Source organism: Pipra filicauda, unplaced genomic scaffold, assembly GCF_003945595.2.
Source record: "Pipra filicauda isolate LSUMZ 115617 unplaced genomic scaffold, ASM394559v2 scaffold123_size2130275_pilon, whole genome shotgun sequence".
Lineage (NCBI taxonomy): Eukaryota > Metazoa > Chordata > Aves > Passeriformes > Pipridae > Pipra > Pipra filicauda.
The window spans coordinates 848471-875086 of record NW_024103696.1 but is presented as its reverse complement, the minus strand read 5'-3'; the positions used below and the strand labels follow the sequence as shown (position 1 = coordinate 875086).

The 26616-nt window shown below is 39.5% G+C and overlaps 1 protein-coding gene and 1 long non-coding RNA gene across 11 annotated transcripts in view; one reads left to right on the top strand and one right to left on the bottom strand.

The window, feature by feature from the left end:
• Nucleotides 1–10262, top strand: part of ADGRB3 (adhesion G protein-coupled receptor B3) — a 463218-nt gene extending 452956 nt beyond the window's left edge. For 7 of the 10 annotated variants that reach the window (XM_027713240.2, XM_027713243.2, XM_027713239.2 and 4 more), the window contains 2 exons: nucleotides 7470–7574; nucleotides 9442–10135. In XM_027713240.2, coding sequence (XP_027569041.2) covers nucleotides 7470–7574; nucleotides 9442–9630 — 294 coding nt within the window. In that variant the 3' untranslated portion in view covers nucleotides 9631–10135. The other 3 variants (XM_027713236.2, XM_027713244.2, XM_039389000.1) reach the window with 3 other exon arrangements.
• LOC120324784 overlaps nucleotides 1–26616 on the bottom strand; it is a 67049-nt gene that overhangs the window by 5371 nt on the left and 35062 nt on the right. The window contains exon 3 of the long non-coding RNA XR_005566354.1: nucleotides 20441–20628. This is a non-coding gene — a long non-coding RNA (uncharacterized LOC120324784). The remainder of the gene's footprint in view (nucleotides 1–20440; nucleotides 20629–26616) is intronic.

Genomic DNA, 26616 nt, shown 5'->3' with positions numbered 1-26616 from the left:
TTAGGTCATTTTGGCCCGAAGACTATAGCTACCTTAAGTCCTCATGTAATATCTCAAATAATGCACCGGAGAAAGATTCACACAGGAAATTTTAAGGAAAATAAAATTAAAATATTACCCTAAATATGTTTTAGGATAAATGCATAGAAAGTAAGAAGAAATAATAGCAAAATTCTGATGAGCAAGCAATTCTAAAATTAAATTCAAGTAATATGCTTGGAAGTTTTGTAATTATAGTGATATAAAGAATTTTAAATTTGACTTTTCTTTATTGAAACATAGAAATATCATGCTGTTCACAATCAGAGCATTCTCTGTAAACAGGTACTAAAACATTCTTCCTATCACTCAGGAACATAATCTGACACCAAATAAACACCAACAATGCAGTGTACATTCTACTCTCAAGAGTCAGGCCACCCATTACGTATTTTCTCTTGACTCACATGGTTTCAAAGAATCACAGAATGGGTAAGGTTGGAAGGCACCACAGTGGGTCATCTGGTCCAACCTCCCTGCTCAAGCAGGGTCATCCTAGAACACATTGCACAGGATTGCAATGTTCTTGAATATCTGCAGTGAAGGAGATGCCCACAACTTCTCTGGGCAATCTTGTTCCAGTGTGTGGTCACCCGCATAGTAAAGAAGTTCTTCCTCATGTTCAGGTGAGACTTCCTGTGCATCAGTTTCTGCCCATTGCTTCTTGTCCTGTTGCTTGGCATCACCAAGAAGAGCCTGACTCCATCTTCTTGACACCCTCCCTTCAGATACATACATACAGTGATGAGCTCCCCTCTCAGACATCTCTTCTTGAGGCTGAACAGGCCCAGGTCCCTTAGCTTTTCCTTATAAGAGAGGTGTTCAAGTCCCTTAATCATCTTTGTTGCCCTCCACTGGACCCACTCCAGGATCTCCATGTCTCTCCTGAACTGGGCACAGCACTGCAGATTTGCCTCACCAGGGCTTAGTAGAGGGGCAGGATCACCTCCCTCAACCTGCTCTTCCTAATGCACTCCAGAATACCATTGGCCTTCTTGGCCACAAGGACACACTGCTGGATCATGGACAGCTTGTTGCCCACCAGGAGGACCCCCGGGTCCTTCTCCACAGAGCTGCTTTCCAGCCTGTACTGGTGCCCAGGGTTATTCTTCACTGGATACAGGACCCTGCACTTGCCTTTGTTGAATTTCAGAAGGTTCTTCTCTGCCCATCTCTCCAAGCTGTTGAGGTCCTTCTGAAGGGCTGCACAGCACTCTGGGCTATCAGCCACTCCTCCCAGCTTTGTGTCATTGTGTATGTAAAATGCTTACACCTTTGTCTTGACTTGTTTGCAATATTGTTGCTTCATGGTCTAATATTTTTAGAATTACTATAAGAATGCAGGAAAATATATTTGTTTGTAAAAAGGAGAGGATGAGGCCTTTGGGAGTGACTGCTGAGGAAGTGAGAGTGGTAACAAAACTGTGCCAGTTGCTACTGTGTTTTAGAAGTATGGACTCAGACTAACCCCATCTCACCTCCCTGTTTTATGATTCCTCTGATTATGTCTGTAGGCTTTCCTGTGTCCTTGCACTTAGTGTGTCCATCTCTCTAAGGTAAAACAAAATAAAAAAGCTATAAAATGTTCAAAGGGCCACCCAGATTCCTTCACTCAGTAAGACATCCTGATGAAGGGAATTGAGATAGTATGATGTGTCCAAAATGCTGCTATTTAGATACCTCAAAGCAGCTTGACTGCAAAATAGAATAGAGTCTGGAGGTGAGATCAAGCCAGAGTGATTGGACATACTACTTAAATGTTTAACACTTTCTCTACTTTGTCTCTGAGCAGTGCCAGCTGGCATTCTCTGAGACAATGCCCTTCCACAGTTCTGATAAAAAATGATAGAATGACATGGATGTGGTTCTGAGAATGAGATGCTAAGTATGCAGTATGGACAAGGCTGTGTCAAGTTTGGCTCCCTCTGTCCTTTTCCTTTTAACACTCTCCCAGCAATCTCTACACCCTCAACCTCTCACATGTCTCTCTATATCCATACAAGACAAACACTCAGGCTATACCCACCTGACTATATTAGGCATTTGCGGGAATATTCCTGGGTGACAAACTTCCAGCTTCTATATGGATTAATTTTTAGAATGACCTTCACTATTTTAGTCTGGACGACCTTTGCCTCTCCAAAAAGTTTTTGAGGGTCATTAGGGAACCAGCACCATCTGGGTGCCATTTACAGTAGACAATTTGATTGTAGAATTCTTACTTGGGAGACTAAGAGAATTTAGAATAATTTAGTATTCATAGAGAACATTACATGGTAGATGGTGCCAGAGAATAGTCTTGGACGTTTGACTTAATACTGCAGAGTCATAGTTTCATAGTTAAAAAAAAAAAAAAGGTTGTTCTAGTGGGTTCCAATGGAACATTCACCTCAATATAGATAATTTGAAAGAAAAACAAATAAACATGACAAAACCAATTTTTATCCAAGAGCCACAGATAAAACTCAAAGCCAGCTGCTATGTAATGTGAACACAGCTAGACTAAGACTACTCAACACCATACTCTCTGTCCCTATTATCTCTAATACATGCAGAAATACAGATGTAGTTTTAAGGGCCTTTGCAATGGATTATAAGTAAGAAAAGACCTGTGACTGTGCGGGTACTGTTATAGAAAACTTGTCTCCATTCAAAGGAAAGAGAGAGGGAAAAAGATGACATCCAAACTGGTAGCCTTATCATATATCTTAAGCTGGTTAGAGAGGAATGTCTCAAAACTGAGCACCTGTATCTTGTTTTCCCACTTTAGATAGTTTACCATTGCATTCCTAAATTATCCCTTTATGTAGGAACAAAAAGACAGACTGTAACAAATGGGGATTAGTCTGTCCACGGAAAGCATTTCTGCTGCATAATATGCACTCCATTATTAGATTTTGTAAAACGCTGACTAATTTAATTGAACCTTGAATTTTGCTAAATGAACAGTCAACATGCAACAGCTTTACAGCTTTTTTCTCGCTATTACCAAAGATTAGTTTAGACTCATTCATGCAGTCTGATATTCAAAACATGACCAAAATTATTGGTCTGGACAATTTGGATCCTTGTTGCTGCTGGCTATGGTAACCCTAGCTAGGTGCCCTCTACCCCCAGTCATTTTTTCCCTAAAGGTGTACAGGTATCTTTTTCATTAAGTCTCAGTACTAACAGTTAGCTGTCAGATCAAATAAAATTCATTCTAATTATGTTGAACAGAAATACAGATGCTGTAGAAATTCCCAGGAAGACTTTAGAATAGGTATGCTCTGGCAATCACAAAAACATACAGGAGAGATAAACACTACTATTGACATGCATTTTAGGATTCAAGATCACAGCTACTTTTGAATTCTATGAGACTGTCTGACTGCCGTATTTCCCCAGCAACCCCACTCTCCCCTCTCTATCAGTCATTCATTGAATCTACTCTGCTAATAACATTTATGCCAAATAATTCAGAAAAGTGCCTTATTACCCTGATCCCCAGGATTCAAGTCATCTCTGGCTCTAAGGGAGAGCAAGAATACACTGGACAAGTGTGAATACCAGAATGTCTTCTTATCTTTCCACAGAGCAGTAGGTTCTCACCAGCAATGATGCTAAATTGATAACTAATTGCCGGAGCTGCATTCATTCAGAATTTTGTCTGCCATAGATATTCATTATAACATTACAACTCACAGAAGTTTAAAATCCTTCTCTTACTAACCTGAAGACATCTCTTGAAGGCAAAGGTAAAAAAAAAATGCCTGCAGGGAAAGATCCCTTCCTGTTCCCAAGTTTGGCAACTGATGATACCTATAACATCTTGAAAACACAGCATGCTTCCGTTATATGGTTGGGAAGGCATTCCCCCATCTGTTCTTTTCACTTAGCTGCTTCATACAATACTTGAGAGACAATATTTTTACCTATGACAGTATAGAAAATCTCTAAGGAAATTAAATGACATTGTAATGATGATGATGATGGATGATGATGGATGATGATGATTATGTTGTTATTTATTGGCCACAAATCATAGAATCACAAAATACCTTTGGAACAGACATTAGTGATCATCTCGTTCCAACCCCCTGCCGTGGTCAGGGACTCCTCCCACTAGACCAGGTTGCTTAGAGCCCCATCCAACCTGGCCTTGAACACTTCCAGGGGTGGGACATTTGCAACTTCTCTGGGCAATCTGTTCCAGGGTTTTACCGCCCTCATCAAAAAAGATTTCTTCCTATCTCTAATCTAAACCTACACTCTTTCAGCTTAAAGCCATCACCATGTGTCCTATCACTACACACTCTTGTAAAAAGTACATCTCCAACTCTCTTGTAGGCCTCCTTAGGTACTGGAAGGCTGCTATATGGTGTCCCAGAAGCCTTCTCTTCTCCAGGCTGAACAACCCCAGTTCTCTCAGTCTGACTTCATAGTAGAGGTGCTTCAGCCCTCTGATCATCTTTGTCACCCTTCTCTGCAGTTGCTCCAACAGGTCCATGTCTATCTTATATTGGGGACCCCAGAGCTGAATACAATACTCCAGGTGGGGTGTCATGAAATATTCATGAGAATATTTGTTCTTGAGTTAGAGTTTAGCTAAAACCCTATCATAAATTAAAAAAAAAAAAAGGGAGCTGGGTACAGAGTTGTGTTTGAAGTTCTTCCCATCTTGATGATAGCCATCCGCACTCTGAATCCCTTTCTGTGAGCAGATGCTTATCAGAGTAAGGCATTGTCTCTTCAAAACAAACACTCTGTGTCTGACTTATGAGTGGGGGTAGAAATGTGAAAGGGGTGTCAGTTCAGCTTAACCACCTTTAGGCTATGGGGCACAAGAGTTATGGAACCTGCAGGAAAGACCACAAGAAGATGTGTGTCTGTAGCCTGGTGGCTAACTCAAGTGCTTCTGGCAGAGATGTGGAATTAATGGGCAGATATGTAGCTGCATCTAAAGAAAGTGTGCTTTCAAAGTGCAGCATGAGAAGTTCATTTTCCATCCTGTTCAGGTCTGGTACTATCACAATCATCCAAGTATATAGTGGTCAAGATCTCCAGCTTTGTTTTGATAAAACTTATGTATTTCTAAGATTAATAAAGTGTCGGTTTTCCCACTGCTCATTTCATAGAGAAAAGAGATTAACCCCCTACAAATACTCTGTAGGTTGTTTTCTCATAAAAGAGAAAGACCCATATTAGAGCATATTTCCTAGGAGATAAGATGGTACTTTCTAACCAGGAATAAGTCTAGAAAATAAAGTTAAAATTGGAAATCGAATGCACCTCACCTTCAGTTCAGATTGTTCTTTATAAGCAGTGGGGAGGGGGTGGCTGTCAGTGGGTAGGAATTATGGAATGGAAGCCAGGAAAACACAAAGCAACTGAAAGATCCATAGGTGCATGTTCATACCAGTCATTCTGCTATTAAGAATAAAATTTAAAGCCTTTTTTTTCTGGCAGACTTCCCAGTGCAAGTGTTTTATTTCTCCTCCCACCTGCTTCTCCTCAAGAATAATGTAATGAACTGAGTAAGACATTTGCATTATTCATATTTGCTATTTAACGACATCTTGGGTACACGATTTGGGAAAAGACATCAGAAAGTAGCATTCTCTATATTCTTAGCCTTCTACTAAAAAGTTTCCAAATGGAGGTACTTGTTTCACAGTCATATGCTATTTACTGCTTTTTAGAGCCAGTATTTTAACCCACCAAAACTGTTTTATTCCGATCATCATTTCTGCTTATTTCAGCCAATAATAATCTTTGAGATAGAACCTTTCCTTTTTAAATTCTATGTATATGAAATTTGTTATATACTCCTATCTACTAAAACAGCAGTATCTTAAAAGAATCCCCAGGAAGTCACTAAAGTGAAACTCCTCTCAAAAATTTAGATCAGCTCTCTCTAGTTAAATTACATTGTGCAAGGAGTTTATTACCAAATCCTGCACAAAGTTTTCCCTTATTCACCCCAAAACTCATGTTAAGTTAATAGGCATTTGATTGCTTGATGTATCTCATGTCTCATTTGTGAATAATGTCGCCAATTTCCTATTGTCAGAAATGAAATAAGTTCTCAAGCTACAGTGTGGCTATATTAAGGATAATATGGTTATTATGGCATAGCAGTATAAATGCATGGCCTAAAGAGCAGTCACATTTCATGAAATCTATAAACACATAATGCAATTGAAAGATAAAGTTAAAATTGGTATTAATAAAGGATTATTGAGGGTCAACTACTGCCACTCCATTTTAAAAGGTACTAGCCTAGGCTTGTCAGGAGTGTTATTTGCTGGAAAGGGTCACACTGAGGTACCACATACATAAGTTTGCAGAGTTTGCCATGGAAAATCAGGCTTGACATTTAGTGGACTTGCACAGAGGCCTGTGTCCTGCACCTCTTCTGTCAGCATTACTGGCTGCTGCCTTGACTGTAACTCAAGTTCAAACAGTTAGTTACAAAAGCTTAAGAAAAGTCAAGCTGAGCCCATCCACTGTTGGACTGAGGTGAAGCATCCTTAGTCCCTCCTGTCCCTTGTCCATCGAGACCACAGAACCATGAGACTGGTTCAACAGTAAGCAGCCTTCATGTTTGCTCCAGAGGCTGGTTTGAATCCATAAATGAGCATGAATTTCTTTGAAAACAACTCTGATGATAGAGTTTACAACATAGACTTGAAAAACAGCTTTGCTCTCCATGTAGCTACCCCAGGCAGATTCATGGCTGAGGCCTGTGAACTGAGGCCTGAGAACTGTGAGGGTTGTTTGGGGTCCCCATCTCTTGCACAGGAGTGCCATGTAATTAGTGGAAGAGTGCCCTATACATGGGCTAGAGGGAGGATGGTTTCCAATTGCTTTGTCCATAAAATAAGAAAGCAAGTAAAATTGAAAAACTGTGCCTACTTTTCTTAATATGAATGCCTTTTCAACTGCATTTTATAATGATTGGAATGACAAGATGTCTCATTAAAAAGACATAACATTTGGGGATTTTCCATTTTGAGCCAAGATTTCTGAGTTCAGCATCCTCATAAAAATTGCTCTGACAGGGACAATTACAAACTGCTGTTGCTTTGCTACAGATATTAAAATATTAGTGTCCATGCTGGAATCAGAAATTCTAGAAAATATTCCTAATGTGCAAGATAAATGTTCTTCTGAGAAATCGCCATCACTTCCAGAATGCATCTAAGCTAGTGGAAAAACACCAGCTCAATAAATGTGGGGTGAAAACAGTTTCTTGTACACAGGATGAACATTAAACAGAGCAGAGAGAAGGCTCGGTGCAATTCACTTCCATTGGTTGAGTCTATAGGGAAAAGATGGCCCTGCCAAATTCAATTTACTTTATTATGTTGGGAAAAATAATGTTCCTCTTAAAAAAAAACCCAAACAGATTCAATTATAAATATAAGCAATTATGTTCCATTTTGCAGAAGGTCATGCATACAAGAAAGAGGCACATGGAATTGTTTCAAGAGTTAAATCAGAAATTTCAGACTCTGGACAGATTTCGGGATGTACCAAAATCAGGCAGTATGGTAAGTTTTCCTTCTATTATATTTAAAATATGATGGATCCTAAAGAACAACAATGAAATAAGAGCCCTTTGAATTCAGTATTTTTCCCAAGAAGACCTCACCTTTAAGCAGCCTCAGAAGTGAGAACAGAAGATATTTTCAGTAATCTAACCTATGACAAGACTCATTAGGTTTTACAACTAGACCATAACTACTCACTGACATCATTATAGATGACAAGTAATTGAACTGTAGGAAACAGATTTCAAATCTGCATCTGCCTACTGAGTCTAAAGGGCTTTGTATAGACAAATCAGCTCACTGATATAATTTGGCCAATAGGGTTTTTCCTCTGGCTAGGCAAGGAGATATTAAATTAGTTACTACAAACAAGTCTACCTAGATTTACCTATACGTGAGATGGTCTGGAAAGCACACAGGATCTCTGTAATACCATGTCTTTTCCATAATAGGTTTATAAATATTTACCATGGGAAAAGCAAAAATTAAATCATCCTGAGTTGAGGCTGCTATCGTCATAATTCAAATTTATACACACACACTCGTACACACATGCATTACACCCTGACTGCATCTGATAATGAGAGCAAGTACATAGTTGATTTCACCTAATTAAAACAGCTAATTTAGTCTGATATATTTGTTAGCAGTAATATTTTGATTAGTAATAATTTTTATATAATTTTATAATGTGAAAATTGTATATTCAATGGAACTAAGCTAGAATCATTGTATTCTATAACTTTTTCAGAAGAGCTGCTCTCAGACATGAAGAAGAGGTATTAAGCAGATGTGAGGCCAATGGATTTACATCATTTACATCATCTTAATCCAGCAGAAATTTAGCCCTGATTCTTTGATGAACCTTTAGCTGTGATATGTGTTATTTTGTATCAAGTTCTCACTCACTTCTCCTTCTGAGATTTGTTGACATGTACAGTTTTCATTTGTCTCCCTACTTGAGATTTGCTGTCTGTATAAAGCTGGAATTAATTCAAAATCTCAAAGGGAATCTCAGTGAAAGAGTTGTGTTTACTCTGTTTCACATCAGCGCTGTGTTTTTAAAAGGTCTGCCAAAAAAAGCTGCCTAGAGGAATGGTCTATCTGTAAGAGTCAGAGAGTGATCCAGGTACCTAAATATAGGCATCTCAGACTATTTTAGACAGTCTCAGAGGTCTTAGTTTACCACATGGTACAGGCAGTGATGACACAAGACTCAAAGGAGACCTGCACCTCTCATGAAAGATTGTTGGAGATCAAATAGAAAGTCCAAAGGCAACTAAAATGGTGCAAAAACGTTAGGTTTTGGCAACTGAATCCCACCCATCATGTTAGAGCAGAAATCACTAATTAAATTGGTCATAATCCGTAATGTCTTTTACCCTATAAAACTTAGCATGCAAAAAAAAAAAAAAGCCAAAACCAGCAAGGTGGCTCTCACAGCATTTTCAAGGCTTCTGTGTTTCTGTCATGCACCTGCCACAATTTAAAATCCAGCTGGCAATCTCTCTTTCAAACCATTCCATATTTCAGGCAGCAAACTGTCCTCTATTACCTTCCCTTCTCCCATTCTTCTACACAACCACTATTAGAAAGATGGCTATTGGGACTGGATCACTCGGCCATTCCTCACTACATTGGTTCTTGTGAAAGAAAGGGCTTAGCTGGCAGCTCAGGTGAGGAGCCTGCCAAAGTGTTGATTGTTCACAGAGAAAGAGTTGCAGTGGTGCTGAACACCCACCAGCCTGGCTCCCTGCAAAGCCATTTCCTCTCTCTGGCTTCTGTGTCTCATGAAAGCAAACAGCCTTATACATGGAAACCACATTATTTCATCCTTGGTTTTAATTCTTCTTTCTTTGGTCTTCAGGAGAACTCAGGACCAAGCAAAGCTCCATGGGACAGTTTCAAAACCACAGGCGACTACCAACACTATACAACGATAAATGTATTAGACACAGAGGCAAAAGATGCTTTAGAACTCAGACCAGCAGAGTGGGAGAAATGTCTGAACTTGCCCTTAGATGTGCAAGAAGGTGACTTTCAAACAGAAGTTTAACAAAAACAAACTGAAAAAAACCAGAAACAAAACAAAAATAATTCGTTGCACTGACAATAAAGAGACTTTGGGAATCCTGACAATCCTGACGCTCCTGTCTGAACATTGCGACTCCTTTATGTCAGGCTCTTCCTGTGCCAAATGTCAGTGGTTTTTTTCGTACAGTATATTCCCACTAGTGCAGCTAGTGGAGAACCAGGTGTACAATTCTTACCATCGTGTGTTGTAAGTACCCGTGGAATGGATTTGTAAGGTAATCTTTATAGATAAACCTCAAGCAACGATTCATGTTGTAACAGCTTCATTTGGTTTAGTTTTCAAAAAACTTCACCATGAAGCACAATGTATATATTTATGCAGTTTTTAAAGTTTATAACAGTCTGTTTGGCCATTACTACACTTTTTACTTTATAATATAAAAGCAAAGTTTTTGTCATTAAATGAATGTCTGTTGAGCTACATTCTTCATTGCTTTAAATGCAATAAAGTAATAATCTCACTTTTATATGAATAATATATTTCACATCTTTATTATTGCAGTTTTCTCTGGAAAGCTCAGAGTAGCTTTCTCTGCTGCAGCTGTGTATAAAATATTTAAAATGTTGTATGGTGTAAATAAACCTTTGTCTACATATCAGTTTCCTAGTGCATTTTATTCCATATTTGTTCATCTTAAATTTGAATATTTATAAAATTTTCTTTAAAAACACACATATTTAATATGTATTTGCAGTTTTAATAGTATGTTGTATGTAGCATCTGCAAGGAGTTTCTAAATCATATTAGTAGGTTTGCATAGCCATTCTGCATTTTCTTAGGTATTCTTTTGTGACAATGTACCATATAAATTGGACTTGTCAGAATAATACTACAGTTGTTCTGTTTTATAAGAATTTTTGTCTAGTAGCAGAAAGACAAATAATGGAAAATAACTTTCAATACACAGCACCCAAAGAAAATGTTGACTTAGAATCATTACATCTCGTGCATGGTCTCGTTGCTTATAACGAGAAAGACATTCAAGATAAAAAATTTCTAAGTATTTTAGACAAAAAAAAAAACAAACAAACACAAAACCGAAAAAAACCTGAGTGTGTTTCATTATAAATCCAGAGCAGATCATGATTTGTTTTGAAAATGCAGTTAAACAATTAGGAATAGGAAGATTAAATCTCCTTTTCCATGCTTAGAACCAAAAGCAGATCTTCAAAAATCTCTCATCTACAGTATAGCCATGGGGAACACGGATGGGAGGATATCTCAAATCTTCAGATGTCATATTTCTAGAAAAAAGTTTCAAAAATTATTTTGGTTTCTGCTGTACAAAATTGAATATGCTGCAGCCTACTAGATGGAGAGCTCTTACAGAGGAAGAAAACATGACCACCAATCTGCTTAGGAAGGAAAAAGACTAGAATAGAGGCTTGTCAAGGAGCACTTAACCCAGAACATTGGTAGAAGAAGATCAGCATCCATCTGTTCAGAGAAAAGTACTTAGGATCAACCTTAGGACCAAATTGCAGAAAAGTGTTTCAGTCTGTCATTCTTTTCTCCGGGCCATAATAAGTTATTTAAGCCACAAAACAGAGCCTGACTTTGCCTGCTTCAAGAGAGCATCTAATGCAGAGTGCAGACTAATCTAACGCTTCAGGGTCTAAATCTTTAAACAAATAAGAAATAACTAGCTACCAACCTGGTATCAACTGCATTAACTGGCTTAGAGGCCTAGAAGTTATATAAGTTAGATGATGTAGTACTATTGAGGGCACCCTTATAAGTAAGGATGACACTAAATTGGGTAGAAGTGTTGATCTGCTGGAGGGCAGGAAGGATCTGCAGAGGGATCTGAGCAGACTGGATGGATGGGCCAAGGCCACTATTGTGAGGTTCAATAAGGCCAAGTACGGGATCCTGCACTTGGGTCACAACAACCGCATGCAGTGCTACAGGCTGGTGGCAGAGTGGCTGGAAAGATGCCTGGTGGAAAAGGACCTGGGGGTGCTGATCGACCAGCAGCTGAACAAGACCCAGCAGTGTGTCCAGGTGGCCAATAAGGCCAATGGCATCCTGGCCTGTATCACAAATAGTGTGGTCAGCAGGACCGGGGAAGTGATTGTCCCCCTGTACTCAGAACTGTTGAGACTTCACTTCAAGTCCTGTGTCCAGTTCTCGGCCTCTCACTTCAAAAAGACATTGAGGTGCTGGGGCGTGTCCAGAGAAGGGCAATGAAGCTGGTGAAGTGACTAGAGAGTAAGTCATATGAGGAATGGCTGAGGGAGCTGGGGTTGTTTAGCCTGGAGAAAAGGAGGCTCAGGGGAGAACTTGTTGCTTTCTGCAACTACCTGAAAGGAGGTTGTAGTCAGGTGAGGCTCAGCCTCTTCTCCCAGGCAAATAGCAACAGAAAAGAGGAAACAGTGTCCAGCTGCACCACAGGAGGTTCCGGCTGGACATCAGGAAGAATTTCTTCACTGAAAGTGTGGTTAAGCATTGGAACAGGCTGCCCAGGGAAGTAGTGGACTTCTCATCCCTGGAGGTGTTCAAGAAATGACTTAACATAGCATTTAGTGCTATGGGCTAGAAGGTGGTGTTCAGTCAAAGGTTGGACTCAATGATCTCAGAGGTCTTTTCCAATCTAAATGATTCTGTGATTCCATCATGCAATACATCAATCAAACAGAGCTGGCCCTTTTTCAAGAGGCTGATGCAGAAGGAGGCAGATGGCAAGGCTGACGATGCAGCCTACTAACTTCTCAGACCAGATAGTGCACCAAAAACCTCTCACTCTTGTTTTACATCAAGTCCTAATCTAAAAGATATTTTCCCTTTAGATAAAGATACCACAGAAACTGTGCATCTTCTAATGATTTCGCTCAGTATGGTAGCAAGTCTCAATGAGAGCATATTTTACAAAATTTCCAATTTTTTAGACCAAGTCAGGAAGCGTAGGCCCCTGAATCCACATATAAGCCTTACTATCCCCCTTGACTGATCTAAACATAATACAAATCTAGAACACCACGGTATTTCAGTAACTGTACTGCAGAAATGCTTTACATCACCTGTTCAATTATGGTCTAGTTAACTGCAGAAAGCTTAGGGTAGGTTACGAACTTATGCAGGAAACATGATAAAATCAGTTTACACTCAATATGCAGATGACCCAGTTGTGCTGTCATTAATAACCCAGTGGATTCAGGTTTAGCATTAGCCTGGGTGTTTATGTATCACATGGCAGTCACAGATGTGTTTTCAGTGTATGAGCCCCTTTATTTAGATCTTATGCTGCCCTGACCAGAAAATGGTAAAGATTTTTATTTTCTTACATACTTCATATTTAGAAATTAAAAGCATGCTGAAAGCCAGTACGTATGTGTATATGCTAGGAAATGAGAGGCTGGAGAACAGCGTTTTGGAAAGGGACCTGCAAGTACTGGTTGATGACAAGTTGAATCTGAGTCAGCAGTGCCCTGGCAGCCAGGAGGGCCAACTGTGTCCTGGGGGGCATCAGGCAAAGCATCACCAGCCAGTGGAGGGAGGGGATTGTCCCTCTCTGCTCTGCACTGCTTGAATATTTTGTGCAGTTTTGGGCACTGCAACATAAGAACCATATTAAGTTGTTAGAGAGCTTCCAAAGGAGGCCAACAAGGACGGTGAAGGGTCAGGAGGGGAAAGCATATGAGGAGCAGCTGAGATCACTTGGCCTGTTCAGCCTGGAGAAGAGGAGACTGAGGGGAGACCTCATTGTGGTCTTTGACATCCTCACGAGGGCAAGTGGAGGGGCAGGTACCGATCTCTTCACTCTGATAACCAGTGACAGGACTGGAGGAAATGGCATGAAGCTGAGTTGGGACAGATTTAGGTTGGATATCAGGAAAAGGTTTTTCACCTAGATGGTGGTTGAGCACTGGAACAGGCTTCCAAGGGAAGTGGTCACAGCACCAATCCTGTCTGAATTCAAGAAGCGTTTGGACAATGCTAACAGGCACATGGTGTGATTCTTGGGGTATCCTGCAAAAGGCCTGGAGCTGGACTTGATAATCCTGATAAGTCCCTTCCAACTTAGCATATTCTATGATTCTATGATTTGCCTTCTGATTTGATTGCTTCCTATTAAAACAGAGTTTGTTTTCCATGAGCAAGATGCCACACATACTTACAGCTTCTGAAATGATGCACATCAGACTGAGCCTAGCAGGAAAGTACAAACTTATATGTACTGGTTTAAATGTTGTTAGAGCACTGAGCAGATGTTTGACATTATAGGCAAATAAAAATTGAGACAGGACTCCCTAAATTATACTAGACAGAGACACAACAGGGGGCAAGGCATCTGCCTGCCAGGGCCAGCTAATGCCACTCAGCATGCCCTGAGTTACCTCAGCTGGACTGCAGCTGCAGCTACAGAGAGGTTCAGGTGTTTGAGGGTTGCTCAGGTGTTTGAGCTAGCCAGTGTTGCTGCAGCTGGCACTAGAGCATACTGAGGCAGTTGAGCTCAGCACAGAGTTCACCTAGAAGCAACTCAAAATACATATTCCCTAGACATACACAGAAAAGGTAAAAACTTTTTCTTGTGAAAGACCTCATTTTCTCAACAGTTGCAATACATTTAGCAATCCATATGCAGTTCCTCTGTCTTCCTATTACATGCATATTCAGGGAAATATTTTTTTCTGGCAAGTCAATGCTAAACAAAATATGGCCTGGATTTTTCAGTATAGGGAAGCAGCGCATACAGAAAATCAAGCTGAGCAGCCATAGATCACTCAGACAGCAGTTCAAGATGTCCATGATTTCAGACCCAAGCTGTGTAAAGAGGTTTAGTGTTGCTAGCAAAATCATTTGCAACATGGACCTTTGCCAAAGTTGATGTTATTTAATCCAGAATCTTGGAGGTGAATTATGAATTAGTCATTATTAAACTTCAGCTCCTACTCTGGAATATGTCTTGGAAAGAAGGAAAGAGTATAAGTGGTGCTATAAGGGATGAGAGGTAGGATAGAAGTGCTGCCATTCTGATGCACTTTTGGAGTGCAATGGGCTTAATGTTGGCATATATGTAATGCTAATGACTCTTTACGATGAAGATTTAGGACAAGGGTCTTTTCCATTCAATTAACTACTGAGTCTTAATTTCTTCGCAATCATGAATCAGTGCTCTTGGAAATGTCCTTGCACTCCTGTGAGATCCTAATTTGCTTCCCTGATGATAAGACATAAATCACCTCATATTGTTTTACACAGGATTAAAGTGGGGTAATTTCTTTAAAAAAACAACCAAACAAAACAACCAAACAAAAAACCTCCAAGCCCCAAGCCGTATCAGGTGAAATGTTCTCATGCTTTGGCTTGTCTCTGTTTCTCATAGTTGCTAGGCACTGCTGTACTTAGAGACCAGATTTAACAAAACGTCTGCTTCCCACTTAGAAGCAGGCATCCATCACAGCATCAGCAGTGTTCTTTCCATCAGGTTATACAAGAGGATATGGAAATCTGTGTTAGCAATCAGCAGATGGAGACATTGTGTATTGATAGTAGACTTTCAGTTCCTCAGGTTCGAGGCTGTGCTGCATCTCTGGATAAGCCACAAGAAGCAGTTTGTATGAGCAAACTTTATTTCCCTCTCTCAAAAAAGTGATTCATTTCTAGCCAGGTCTTAACCAGTGCAATGCTATAATCTTTTCTACTTACTTTCTAGTAACATCTTTCTTTGCATGGAAAGCAAAAGAGGCCTCACTAAGAAAAATTCAGTTGCTGATAAGATAGGCATAACTACTTACCCTAGCACTCCCACTGAAATGTTCTGTCCATTAATTACAATTGTAAGATAAAGTAAGAGCCATTTATCTGCTTTTGGCACAGTTGCCTCTTAGGCTGCGTTGGACCATCTTGTGCCACTGAGTTACACAAATTAACTGTGCTACAATACTGCTCCTCTTGTTTGTTCTGCACTAGTTTCATTTTATATCTCATTATTTCTTATGAGGAGAAGTATTAACCAGTTGATCTTCCTCTCTTGACTATACAGGTTTCTACTATAGGTCCCAAAGTCACCTCTTTTTTCAGGATTGTAACCCATGCTCTGTTCCTACATAGAAGTCCTTCCCTGATTTCTACCATCCTTGTCTCCTTTACAGCTTTTCCAGGTCTGCTCAAGTTCGTAAATAATTTTCAGTAAATCCTAAACTGAGTAACACTAGAGTATTCTGTTTTTTCCATGTAAAAACAGGAAAAACTCAACCAGGAAGCTTCTAAAATTCCTTTTCATTCAGTAGGAAAAAAAAAAAAAAGGAAAAAGAAAACTCAAAAATAGTTGACCTTTCACTTTTTAATCTAACTATTTCATGGAAAACATATGACCAAAACCACTTGGAGTAAGAAATAGGCACCAGCAGCTTCTCTTAAATAATTGTCTCAGCAAGTGGACTTTAGTAATAATTTTTTTTTCTTCTGCTCCTTCTCTTTGGTGCTGTGAATGCAAACTTTCTTTTGTAAATAGCACTGCTGGAGCAAGACTGGTAGAGAGCTCTCTACAGCCCACTGACTGGGGTTTACTGTCACAAGATGAGTGAGAACTATGTGGATCCTTTCAGATAGAATAGTAGTTGTTTGCCACATCCTGTGAAAGCGTGATGAATTCTCAACTTTTTTTCCAGTTTTTGTAACCCTCCTTCCTGCAGCTGTGTTTTCAGAGTGATGTCCATCACTTCCTGATTCTCTTCTTTAAAACACAGAATGGGCACCTGAGAAGGGAAGGGCTTGGGAGCTACTGCTCATGGCTGCTCATCCCTTTGGCTAAGAGTTAAGCACCTCAAGAGAGGTGGGATTTGAGAAACAGCTCTAGTCTCAGTGTTTTTTTTTTTCATGTTGATTAGCATGGGCAGCTATTGGGAAGTCTAGCTGGAGATGTCTACTTTGTATGCATTGTATAAGCAGGTAATGTGCCTTGTTCAACATATGGACTCAGGCTTAGGAAACAGGCACCTAAATCTTACATAATACAATACTGACCATCAAAAAATCTAAGTCCTTTTGTAGGTCAAATCCTTAGGAATTGAAACAATTTTAAAAATCTGGTCCTCAGAATCCAACCATAAGAACAGCAACAAGCTAGTGTTTTTTCCCCCCATTATCAGTTCAGTGATTTATTGTATTATGTCCCTAGGCTGTTGACTCAGGAAATTGCAAGAGGTGATGCCTAAAGGACCTCTCAGGATAAGAAAAGAAACTGGAATTGATTAGTATGTATGTTCCATTTCTTATTTGGTGTCTCCTTGGACCTAACCACTTTATTTCCTGTTCTTCTCAGGAACTATGTATTAGAAAAAGGTTTTCAGAGCTGTTTTTAGTAATTAGATTCTTAAATCAAGCAAGAATTAGCTATGACTTCTAAAGACAGATAGGTAGAATACATTATATTTAATTTAGAATTCTAACTAAAACACTGTCCTGCCAAGCACAGAACTCTGCAGGGTAATCTAACTTTGCCTATCATAGCTGTCCAGGTTCTTTCTGCAACCTAAAGAAAAGGGAGGCACCTCTGAAGCCCAGCAAGACCCAGGCAGTTCTCTAAGTTAAATACAGATTAATTGCACACAGAATTTAAAAGCCTAATGTCTAAGCTCCTATTATAATCACTGCAGAACAGGTCAATACAGTCAATGGAGTCTAAAAGCCAATTCAGCTTCTAGTAAAAGAGGGATCCAGTTAATACGAGATGTCCTACAGTTTGTGAGATGTTTACATGGGGACTGCACATAGAAAAGACAACTGAAGGGAGACCTACACCTTTCTGGTTCCAGCAGGGCCCCACACCACATCTAAAATGTACTAGCCATTTGGGTTTGGACATGGGAATTCAGTTCCAAGGGAAGATTTTCTGCTATGCTCTGGGATATCCTGCTTGCAGCTATCACTCCGGAGAGGCATGGGGTTATGGGTCTTATGTCAGATTTGTCTTATATCAGATTTGTCAGCTTCGTATCAATGTCAGAGCTACCCTCACTATCACACATTGCTACTACTTGCTCAGAATCTACCTTGCCTGCTCCTCTTTTGAACATTTATGTCAGTTCAAGTAGAAAATTCATCTTCTCCATAATTTTTTTCTGACACCTGTATGTGTATTATCCAGATTCTCATCCTCTTCAGAGGTAAAGAACCCACAACCCAAGACAACCTAAGTTGCCAAGTATCAGTAGATTTTGAAAAAGTACATTCTGGAGGATTATATATGGGTTAGATAGGCATGATGACTCATGGAGCCAGGAAAATGCCTTGAGTTGATGTTAGATTTCAGCCACAAATGGTCTGATGTAGAATATGAATGCTTGCTATACTCACCTGGCACTGCAGTCTTGATTTCTCCCTCTGTGAGGATCTCCTAGCCATTGGGCAGTAGTCAAGCTACATTTTTTTTTTATTCTAGCACCTAATGATCATATTTCTGTTTACACAAAGGCTAGACTTGAGAACATGACTAGTGTGTCTACTCGGGATGCTGTGTGATCCCTTCCTAAAACTTAAAAGGTGATAGTTCAAATCTTTCTAAAGTGAGTAGGATAGGGAAGCTTTCCAGCTTCTTCATGTTGTCTTCCTATCAGCAGATAATGATGCAAAGAAGGAAAGACAGTCCCACCCTCAAAGCAGATAAAGTCAGTAATAATTAGGGGGTAGATTCAGGCCATGATGAGAAGAAATTACACAATGTAATTGACGCCAAAACATTGGAGTGGTTTCTCAACCACTCCCTTAACAAATCAATTTGGTCTGGAGATGCCACAAATAAAAACCAACTAATCAGTTCCCAAGAGAGATTACACAGAAGTAGAAAAGATAATCTCTTATACTATAAAGAAATCTCCAACTATTATAGCTTGAGAAAGGAGGGAATAGTGTTTTGTTTTACAGTCCAACCCTAACTGTGTCTTAAATAGTGGGTTTCAGGCTCTACATGTGGAAAACTATGTAAAAAATTAAAAAACAAAAGTTATAAACTTTTAAAACACCTATGCTTAACTTTTGATCTGAAATATCTCTACATAATTTCATCATACGTAATTTCAAAAAAAAAAGTTTCAAAATAATCTGCCACAACATCATCCTTTGTTTGTAACATGATGGCTATCTTTTGAGGGCTGTGCTGGTTTTGGCTGGGGTAGAGTTAATTTTATTCACAGTGGCTAGTAGAAGGCTTTGTTTTGAATTTGTGCTGAACATAGTGATGATAATATAGAGATTTTTTTTGTTATTGCTGAGCAGCGCTTACACAGAGCCAAGGCCTTTTCTGCTTTTCATATTTCCATGCTGGCAAAGAGATTGGGAGTGCATGAGAGACTGGGAGGGGACACAGCCTGGACAGCTGACCAACTGATCAAAGGGATATTCCATACCATATAACATCATGCTCAGTATGTAAAGTGGGGGGAAGAAGGAGGAAGGGGGGATGTTTGGAGTGATGGTGTTTGTCCTCCCAAGTCACTGTTACATGTGATAGGGCCCTGCTCTCCTGGAGATCGCTGAACACCCGCCTGCCCATGGGAAGCAGTGAATTAGTTCCTTGTTTCGTTTTGCTTGTGTGTGCGGCTTTTGCTTTCCCTATTAAACTTTTATCTCAACTCATGAGCTTTCCAGCTTTCACCTGTCCAGTTCTCTCCCTGATCTTACTGGTGGGGGAGTAAGCAAATGCATAGTTCTTGGCTACTGTCTGATGTTAAACCACAACAGGGACAATTATCCAGATGATTAAAAGGTATTATTTATGTATATTCAAAGTGAAAAGAGACTATTTAACCTGACCTGGAAATTTTATTTTTTGAAAAAGGTCATTACAAAGATATGTGTATTGAATTAAAAGAAGATTTTAAGTAGGTTTTTTTTTTATTTAATTTACCATAGCCACTTAAGACCCTGTGTTCCTCTATAACTGTGATGGCAGTAAAGAAAGTGATTAATTTTCGTGGGGAAAAGGAAGATCATTCTTCTTCCAGCAATTAGTGTTTGCATAGCAAGAGGTTACCTTTTTTAGTAAGGAAACCTATTTGAGGATGACAGTCTTCAAAGTATCCATTAAAACTTCAGATCTTAAGAACTCAGTGTAAAAAAGTCTCCAAAAGGTAGAAAGAAAACATCCTTTTTTCATCTTGTTTGGAAATGAGTTCCCAAGAGAGGGACCAGTTTTTGCATCTAAATAGGAGGTTGAAACCTGGAATGAAGACCTCTTCTTCTATTTTCAGTACACTTAAAATCACAAAGCACTGGAGAACTTTGGAAACTCCAGTGATCTGAAGACACCACAGAGTTCACTAGGAATCAATAGCACATTTTATGTTGGTTATTCACTGGTAAGTACTTGACTACAAAACCATTTTGAAAGTTCAAGTCCAGAACTTTTACTTTCAACCTTGGCCAGTTATGTGGCATTGTATTAGCAAGCAAAGAAATAAACAGACAACTTTATGGTAGTCCCTAGAGGATTTTTTTTTCAAGATATGTTGTCTGATTTGGAATAATATGGAATAAAAGGTATCAACTAAAGGTTACTAATTCAAAACAAATAAACAAACAAACAAAAAAAGCCCAGGATACTGTTGTACATCTCTGCGGCACGCTGCTGTTGGCCCACCCCTCCTGCCTCTCTGCATGGCACTCCTGCTTGGACATACCAAATGGTTGCCCCAGTTTGATGTCATCTACCAACCTGATAAGAATGCACTACTTAGCATTTTTGACAAAGATGTTAAATTGGACAGGTCCCAGAAGACATCCTGCAGCGCTGTGTTTCTAATCTACCTCTAACCATTTTTTTACCCACCTTGCTGTTTATCCGTCCACTGCCATCCTCTTGGCATCTTAACTTGGTTACAGTCCTTCTCATAAGACCAAAACTACCAGTTCCTGCAGCTGACACATCTTCCAAATGTTTCAGTTCTTCAAGGAAGGATCTCCTGAGCTAATATTCGGAATTTAACAGGCTGCAGCTCACACACTGCTTGAAGACCTCTTCCATGGAACAGAAAAAAACATTAAGTAAGTGAGATTATTTGAGGAAACCTGTCTGATTGCAAGTATGTATTTCAGGTAATTAAATAGGTGTTGCAATACCAGCTGCTGTATCAGGAAATGCTTGTCAGTTGGCATCCACATTTGACTTTATCCCACGGACCAAACAAACTAGAACATATTTATCTTTCTTTAATGACTATGTTTTGACTACTTGTGACCTGTACTATGACTCGGATATTGATTTTAGTCTTTAGTAGGGTAAGTATTGATACAGTTATAACTTCTATCAAATTTCCAGATTGCCTTTCTTACCCAAGCTAGATGACTGGTTTTAGTATTCATTGCAATGTTGACTGAGAAAGATATATTTGTTACAATTTTTGAAAGTGAATAATTAATGTACTCTCCATTCTTCCAAAATATCTCTTTTAAAAAATTCTAACCACTTATTAAAAGTTAGTTATTAAGAAATGGTGTGAATAATATTTCAGGATGGTAATATATTTATTTTCAAATATAGATGATGAGTATTTTGGAATCTTATTTTTACACAATAACTGTGTTATATCATGTTGTTTCCAGCCAAAACTGACTGTTTGATTACCTAAATGGAGGTAATGACACATTAATGCATTTTACTTGTTTCCTTGTTTCTGAGTGAGAGGATGAGCACACCTCCTCCTGTCCCCCTACTCGGATGTATCAATGGCTTCACAGTGAGACTCCTGCCCTGAATCTGCCACAAAAACTTGCTGCCTGCTGGTAGCAAGTCGAGGACAAGCTGCAGTTAGACTGCTGTGGAAATGCCAAGGCTGGGCAGAGAAAGGTTTTGCTCAAGGTCCCCAGAGCCTGTTCTGGGACAGAGCAGGTGTGCAGTTCAGGTGATACTCTGTCCACCACTCACATCAGTCCTGTGTAGGTCTTAGGCATATGAACATGCTGGCTGCTTGACCTTTCTTTCCCTTGTCTGGCAGCAGAGGAAATCACATTGCAGGGGTTTTTTTTGTATCATTGCAGGTTGTTGGGACAGAGTGTGTGAGGGAAGGCCAAAACAGAAGCAGTGTCATACAGAAGGGATGGCCCAGCAGCAACAGACCTGTTGTCAATCACAAGGAGGTTGCTTGTTCCTTTTTCCAGAAACTGATTCCTTCTCCCAGCTTCTGAGGAGAGCTACTGCTCTCCCATACTGAAACTCCACCAGAAATACAGCTGAAGCCAGATGTGTGCTCAGGAGGAATCTTCTAACACGTCTTTGTCCACCTGTGCTGATGTTCTTTCACCACCAGCTGTAAATTCCTGCCCTTATTGTGGGGACAGGCATAACTCCATCTCTTTCTTCTGCAGGCCCATGTAGAAGTGAGGCAATTAGCAACACTAATTCCCTTTGATCAGAGAAGTAAAAAAATCCCAACACCAGCATATCCTACCACTGTGCACCCTCATTCTTCTGAGCCTGGGGGGAGATGACCAGATGCCATTGCTGCACTCCAGCATGAAAATCGTGTTCGTGCTAGTCCGTATTCTAAAGCATGAGAGAAGTAAAGGTTCTACTCCTCCATCCTTCTCTCAGGCCTAAGAATAATGAGGAGTGTACATTACCCTCTGTCTGGCACCATTTAGGGTGTGCAGCACACATCTGGGATGTGCAGAAGCAAATTGATGGTTCTACCTCTGCCATTGACCTTCCCACCATACCTTCCTGACAGCAGTACTGATTATCTAGATGGAAGAAGAATGAGGGAACAAAGTGAACTGTCTCAGCCAGTTACTGGAAAAAAGGAGTCAAATATCCCATCCTCCTTCTTGAAGAATTAAAAATGATGGAATTGCTAGGAACTTTGTTGTGGACTCTTATTTCCTGGCCTACTGCCTGAGGAAAGGTATTGAAAAGATTGAGGGGACTGTAAGAGAAAACAGAGAGTCTAAAATAGATTGAAAAGAGACTGAAGGACTTAAGTAAGGCTGTTTAAACTGCCATTTTGTCTCAAGAGCTTCTCCAAAAAACCTTTAGCGACTCAGTCATCAAAGGAATTTCACAGCGATCAAAACCCAAATTATTTCAATTCACTTATTTCCTAGCTCAAGGAGTGACTATTGCAAAGTTTACAACCATTTTAAAGGGATGTCTCATCTCAGCAGTTGCTTTTGTTGCTAGTATCCCAGATGTCTATCTGCCCTCTCTGTGAACCAGACACACAGTGGTATGCTAGTTAGTTTTACTTCTACATCAAGCTCATAAAATCAACCCACGGTTCTCTTCAGGATGTGAATGTTTGTGAAACACCAGTCACCAACCTTGACTGACAACTCCTCTTGCAACCAGCAGCACCTGTCTGTGAAGCCAGGAGGCTTTTTAGGTTCACTCTATACAACCACAACATCAGAGTTAACATCATGAAAACTGAATTAACCTGGATGAGAAAATGACAACAGTGAGTTTTTTTGCCAGGGAATACTTCAGCTTTATTGCAGCCACATTGTCATCTGCATCACCATAGATGGACACAAACAAGAAAAATATATCCCCTACTGCCTAAGGCATTCTGGACGGGCAGAAAGGCTGGTGGAGAATTTATTTTGGTGACAGCTGGAGGGGCCTAGAGGGCTGTCAGCTCTAATACAGTCAGACTGAGGATTAATTCCCACATGCAAGATGCAGGTATAGGCATCAAAATTTGGAACCCACTCAATCAGGGGAGCAGCAACGTCTGCTCTGGTCAGCAGGAGATGTGGCATTTGCTACAGTACTCTCTGAAATGGACAGGTTCAGGGATTGCCCTTCAGCAGACGATTCTTGAAGACATCCATAAGCTGGCTGTTCACATTCCTGAGTACTGGAAAATTCTTCTCTTTTACATGAGAACAATATAGATTTACTCCCAAATAAAAAAGGAAGATCACAAATTAAATTACTTAGTAGTAAACTGTTGGAAGTGGAATTATAGAGATTGGAGAAGGAATCCCTAACTCAACTCTCCTCTCAAGGAAAGAGTCACCACTTGAACAAGATCAGACTTTTATGGACTCTTTGAAAATACGTGTTACAAGTTTATGTTGTATTTTATGTCTTATGCTATAATTCCTGTTTATTGTACCCCAGTTTTCTCCTCTATCCCCTTTGTCCTTTCATGTATTATCTCTTATTTCTCATGTATGTAAACCCCATTTTCCTACTGGTCATTATTTGGTGCATTGCAGCAGTTATCCGTGCATGGTTATGTTTTCCCTTTATGGTTGTAATTTACATGCTCCGCCTTAACTCTTCCTTTTTTTCTAGCACCTTCCCTACCCTACCTTATATAAGGCGGAAGCCATTTTATGTTAAGGCCTTTTAGTTGTTTGCTTTTGACCTGTTCAGTTGTGTTCGTTTACATTTCACCCATAATAAAGCCATTTTGCCAGTCTCACCTACGAAGTCACGGACCTACTTATCTGTGGCACGTGCCACAGTAAACTACTGATTACTGCAGGTAAATCACCTTACTTGAAGAGATAAGCAACTTAGGCCAGGTTTTGTTCTTTGTTATGCCACATAAATCTGGAATAAATCCATGGGTCTTATCTGAGTTTTCTGTTATTTATACCAGTGTAAGCAAAGCAAGAAATGTCTAGCTAGCTCTTTCCCCATGCTAGCATAAACCGAGATTTGCACATCTGATGTGTATGTAATGTGACTAAATTTCTTCTATCAATCTATATAGGTATATAGTTCTCTCACATGAGACAGGAAAACACATCTACAAATTTTTTTCTTTTTCTTCTTTTACAGGAAGACACTGGTAAGGACAGGTCATGGGCAAGAGGCAGAAGTTGAACTCTAGCTGTCGTTATCGATATCTCAAATACCATACGAATCTTCCCAGAAACACTGAGAATTTCAGTCTTGTTTGCAACTTTTCTACAAGTTGCCCTTTCAGAAAATATTAAAAAAATTTGTATTACCTGCACTTAGGGCTAGTCATTAGGTTTTTGTAATTACAGTGTTTCCTAGATGTGTTCTGTCACAGATACACATCTGTGTAATCTTATTGTATAAAATCAGTCTGTCTTTAAAATCCAGATAATGGAAAAATAACACCTCCTGCCTAGCAAAGTTATTGCTTTAAGTGTCAAACATTAGACTTTTCAAGACTTATGAACCTGTAATAAGTATGAATAATTTTCTATGGAGAGTCTGATCCTGAATACAATTACTCATCCCTCAACTGGCTACATTTTCAAGAGCTTGAAGAAAGACAGAAAAAAATCAGCTTTTCACCTGAACTTCTTCACATTTAAGACATCTTTCTTTGAACCAAACTTGCCATATGCCAGATTTGGATTATTTTAGCTGAATTTGACGTTCTCCTTGAGAGATCAGATCACCACATGTGTCATCTGAAGAGTCTCAAAGGAAAATATAATGTTCTGCAGAAGTATCACAGAACAGAAGTTAATCCAACAAACCTCCAGCATACTGATACTGCAGATATGAGATATTCTGAGGAGGGGAAAGTTTCACTGGTATCCTGTTCCCTTCTTCATACTAATCTTGGCAGACTCCTTAATTCCCTAGGGCAAATCTGACCAACTTGAAACTATGCCACCCTAACAGATTGATACAACTATGAGGACATGAGACATTTTACAATATATGTGTGAAATGTGGCAATCTCCTGATAAACCACGAAATTATTATCTGCCTAGAGATTCCATAACTCTTACAGACAGGATAAGTGCTCAGGAATTGCAGTAAACATAAAAATTAAAAAAAAAAAATACAATGAAACAAAGAAAATTAGCTTCCACAATTGCTGGAGGCTTGACTCTGACTTTTACATGTGTATATGTTTGTGAGCATATATCTGCAGAAAGCTATTAGGAAAGACACTAAAATGTGCTTTCCTAGCTCTTCCATATCTGACAGCAACTTCATTATTTCTGTGTGCAAAGCTATTCTATACCCTCATAAATGACAAACAGATGCATTTATTTTAAGTGATGTTTTCAATGACTAAGAAACACATTACTTTTCGTCCATAAAATCAAAATTCAAGTGTGTCCATACCAAGTGAGTTAGTCTTCTGAAAGAAAATGATTAGTGCATGACCAATAGAAGAAAAAAATAAATGCATCTTTGTAAGGGAACAATTTTGCTCCACGAGTAACTCCAGAAAGCCACACTCTGGTACACTGTCATTGGAGTTCTTCATTTGGCTCTTCACCAAACCAAGTTATAAAAAACCAGCATCAAGCGTCCCACAAACAGCTACTCCTAGACTACTGCAAGCAAAACTGTGAACACCAGAAGAGATTTTTTTTAATAAAAGTAGATCCAGGTAAAATTGAAGACTTCAAGATATCTGAATCATATAATAAAAAGCAATTTACCATTCTGCCTGGAGAGAGAGGTTTTCAATCATTGTGTCCTTCCTGCAATGACTTATGAATCAGAAGCATAGATGTTCTTAAAAAAACCCATACAACTAAGTGAAAATGAATATAATAAGGTGTAGGCTGAGAATAGCACATACAGACAAGAAAATAAGTGAGTGGTTCTGCCAGGGAGACTCAATGGAAAATAAAAAGAGAATAGTCCTGGGCCAGGCACACTGCAAGATAACATGATAAAAGTTATAGCAGATGAGGTACACGACAGAGCAAGATGTAGACACGATAATAATAGAGAGCTGAGGCAGAAGAAGTACAGGGGTAGTCAGTCACAGATACAACTGAAAAGGACTTGGACACTGCATAACTGACAACACATGCTTGGTTCCATTGGTTCTTGCAACTCATACCTGAAATGTCCAAGACATGTATTTCTTAAAATTACTAAAATTGGGAAAGAGTTGACCTAATGCTTGAGGCAGTTTGCACTGAGGGATCCACAACCTGAACCTCAAAATTTCAGAGTAGAGAGGAACTTATCTGCTCACTCCTGGTAACTGAGTACACTCTTTAGTGTCAGGTAGTCGTGCTGTTTTCAGTATCCAGCCTTTGTCT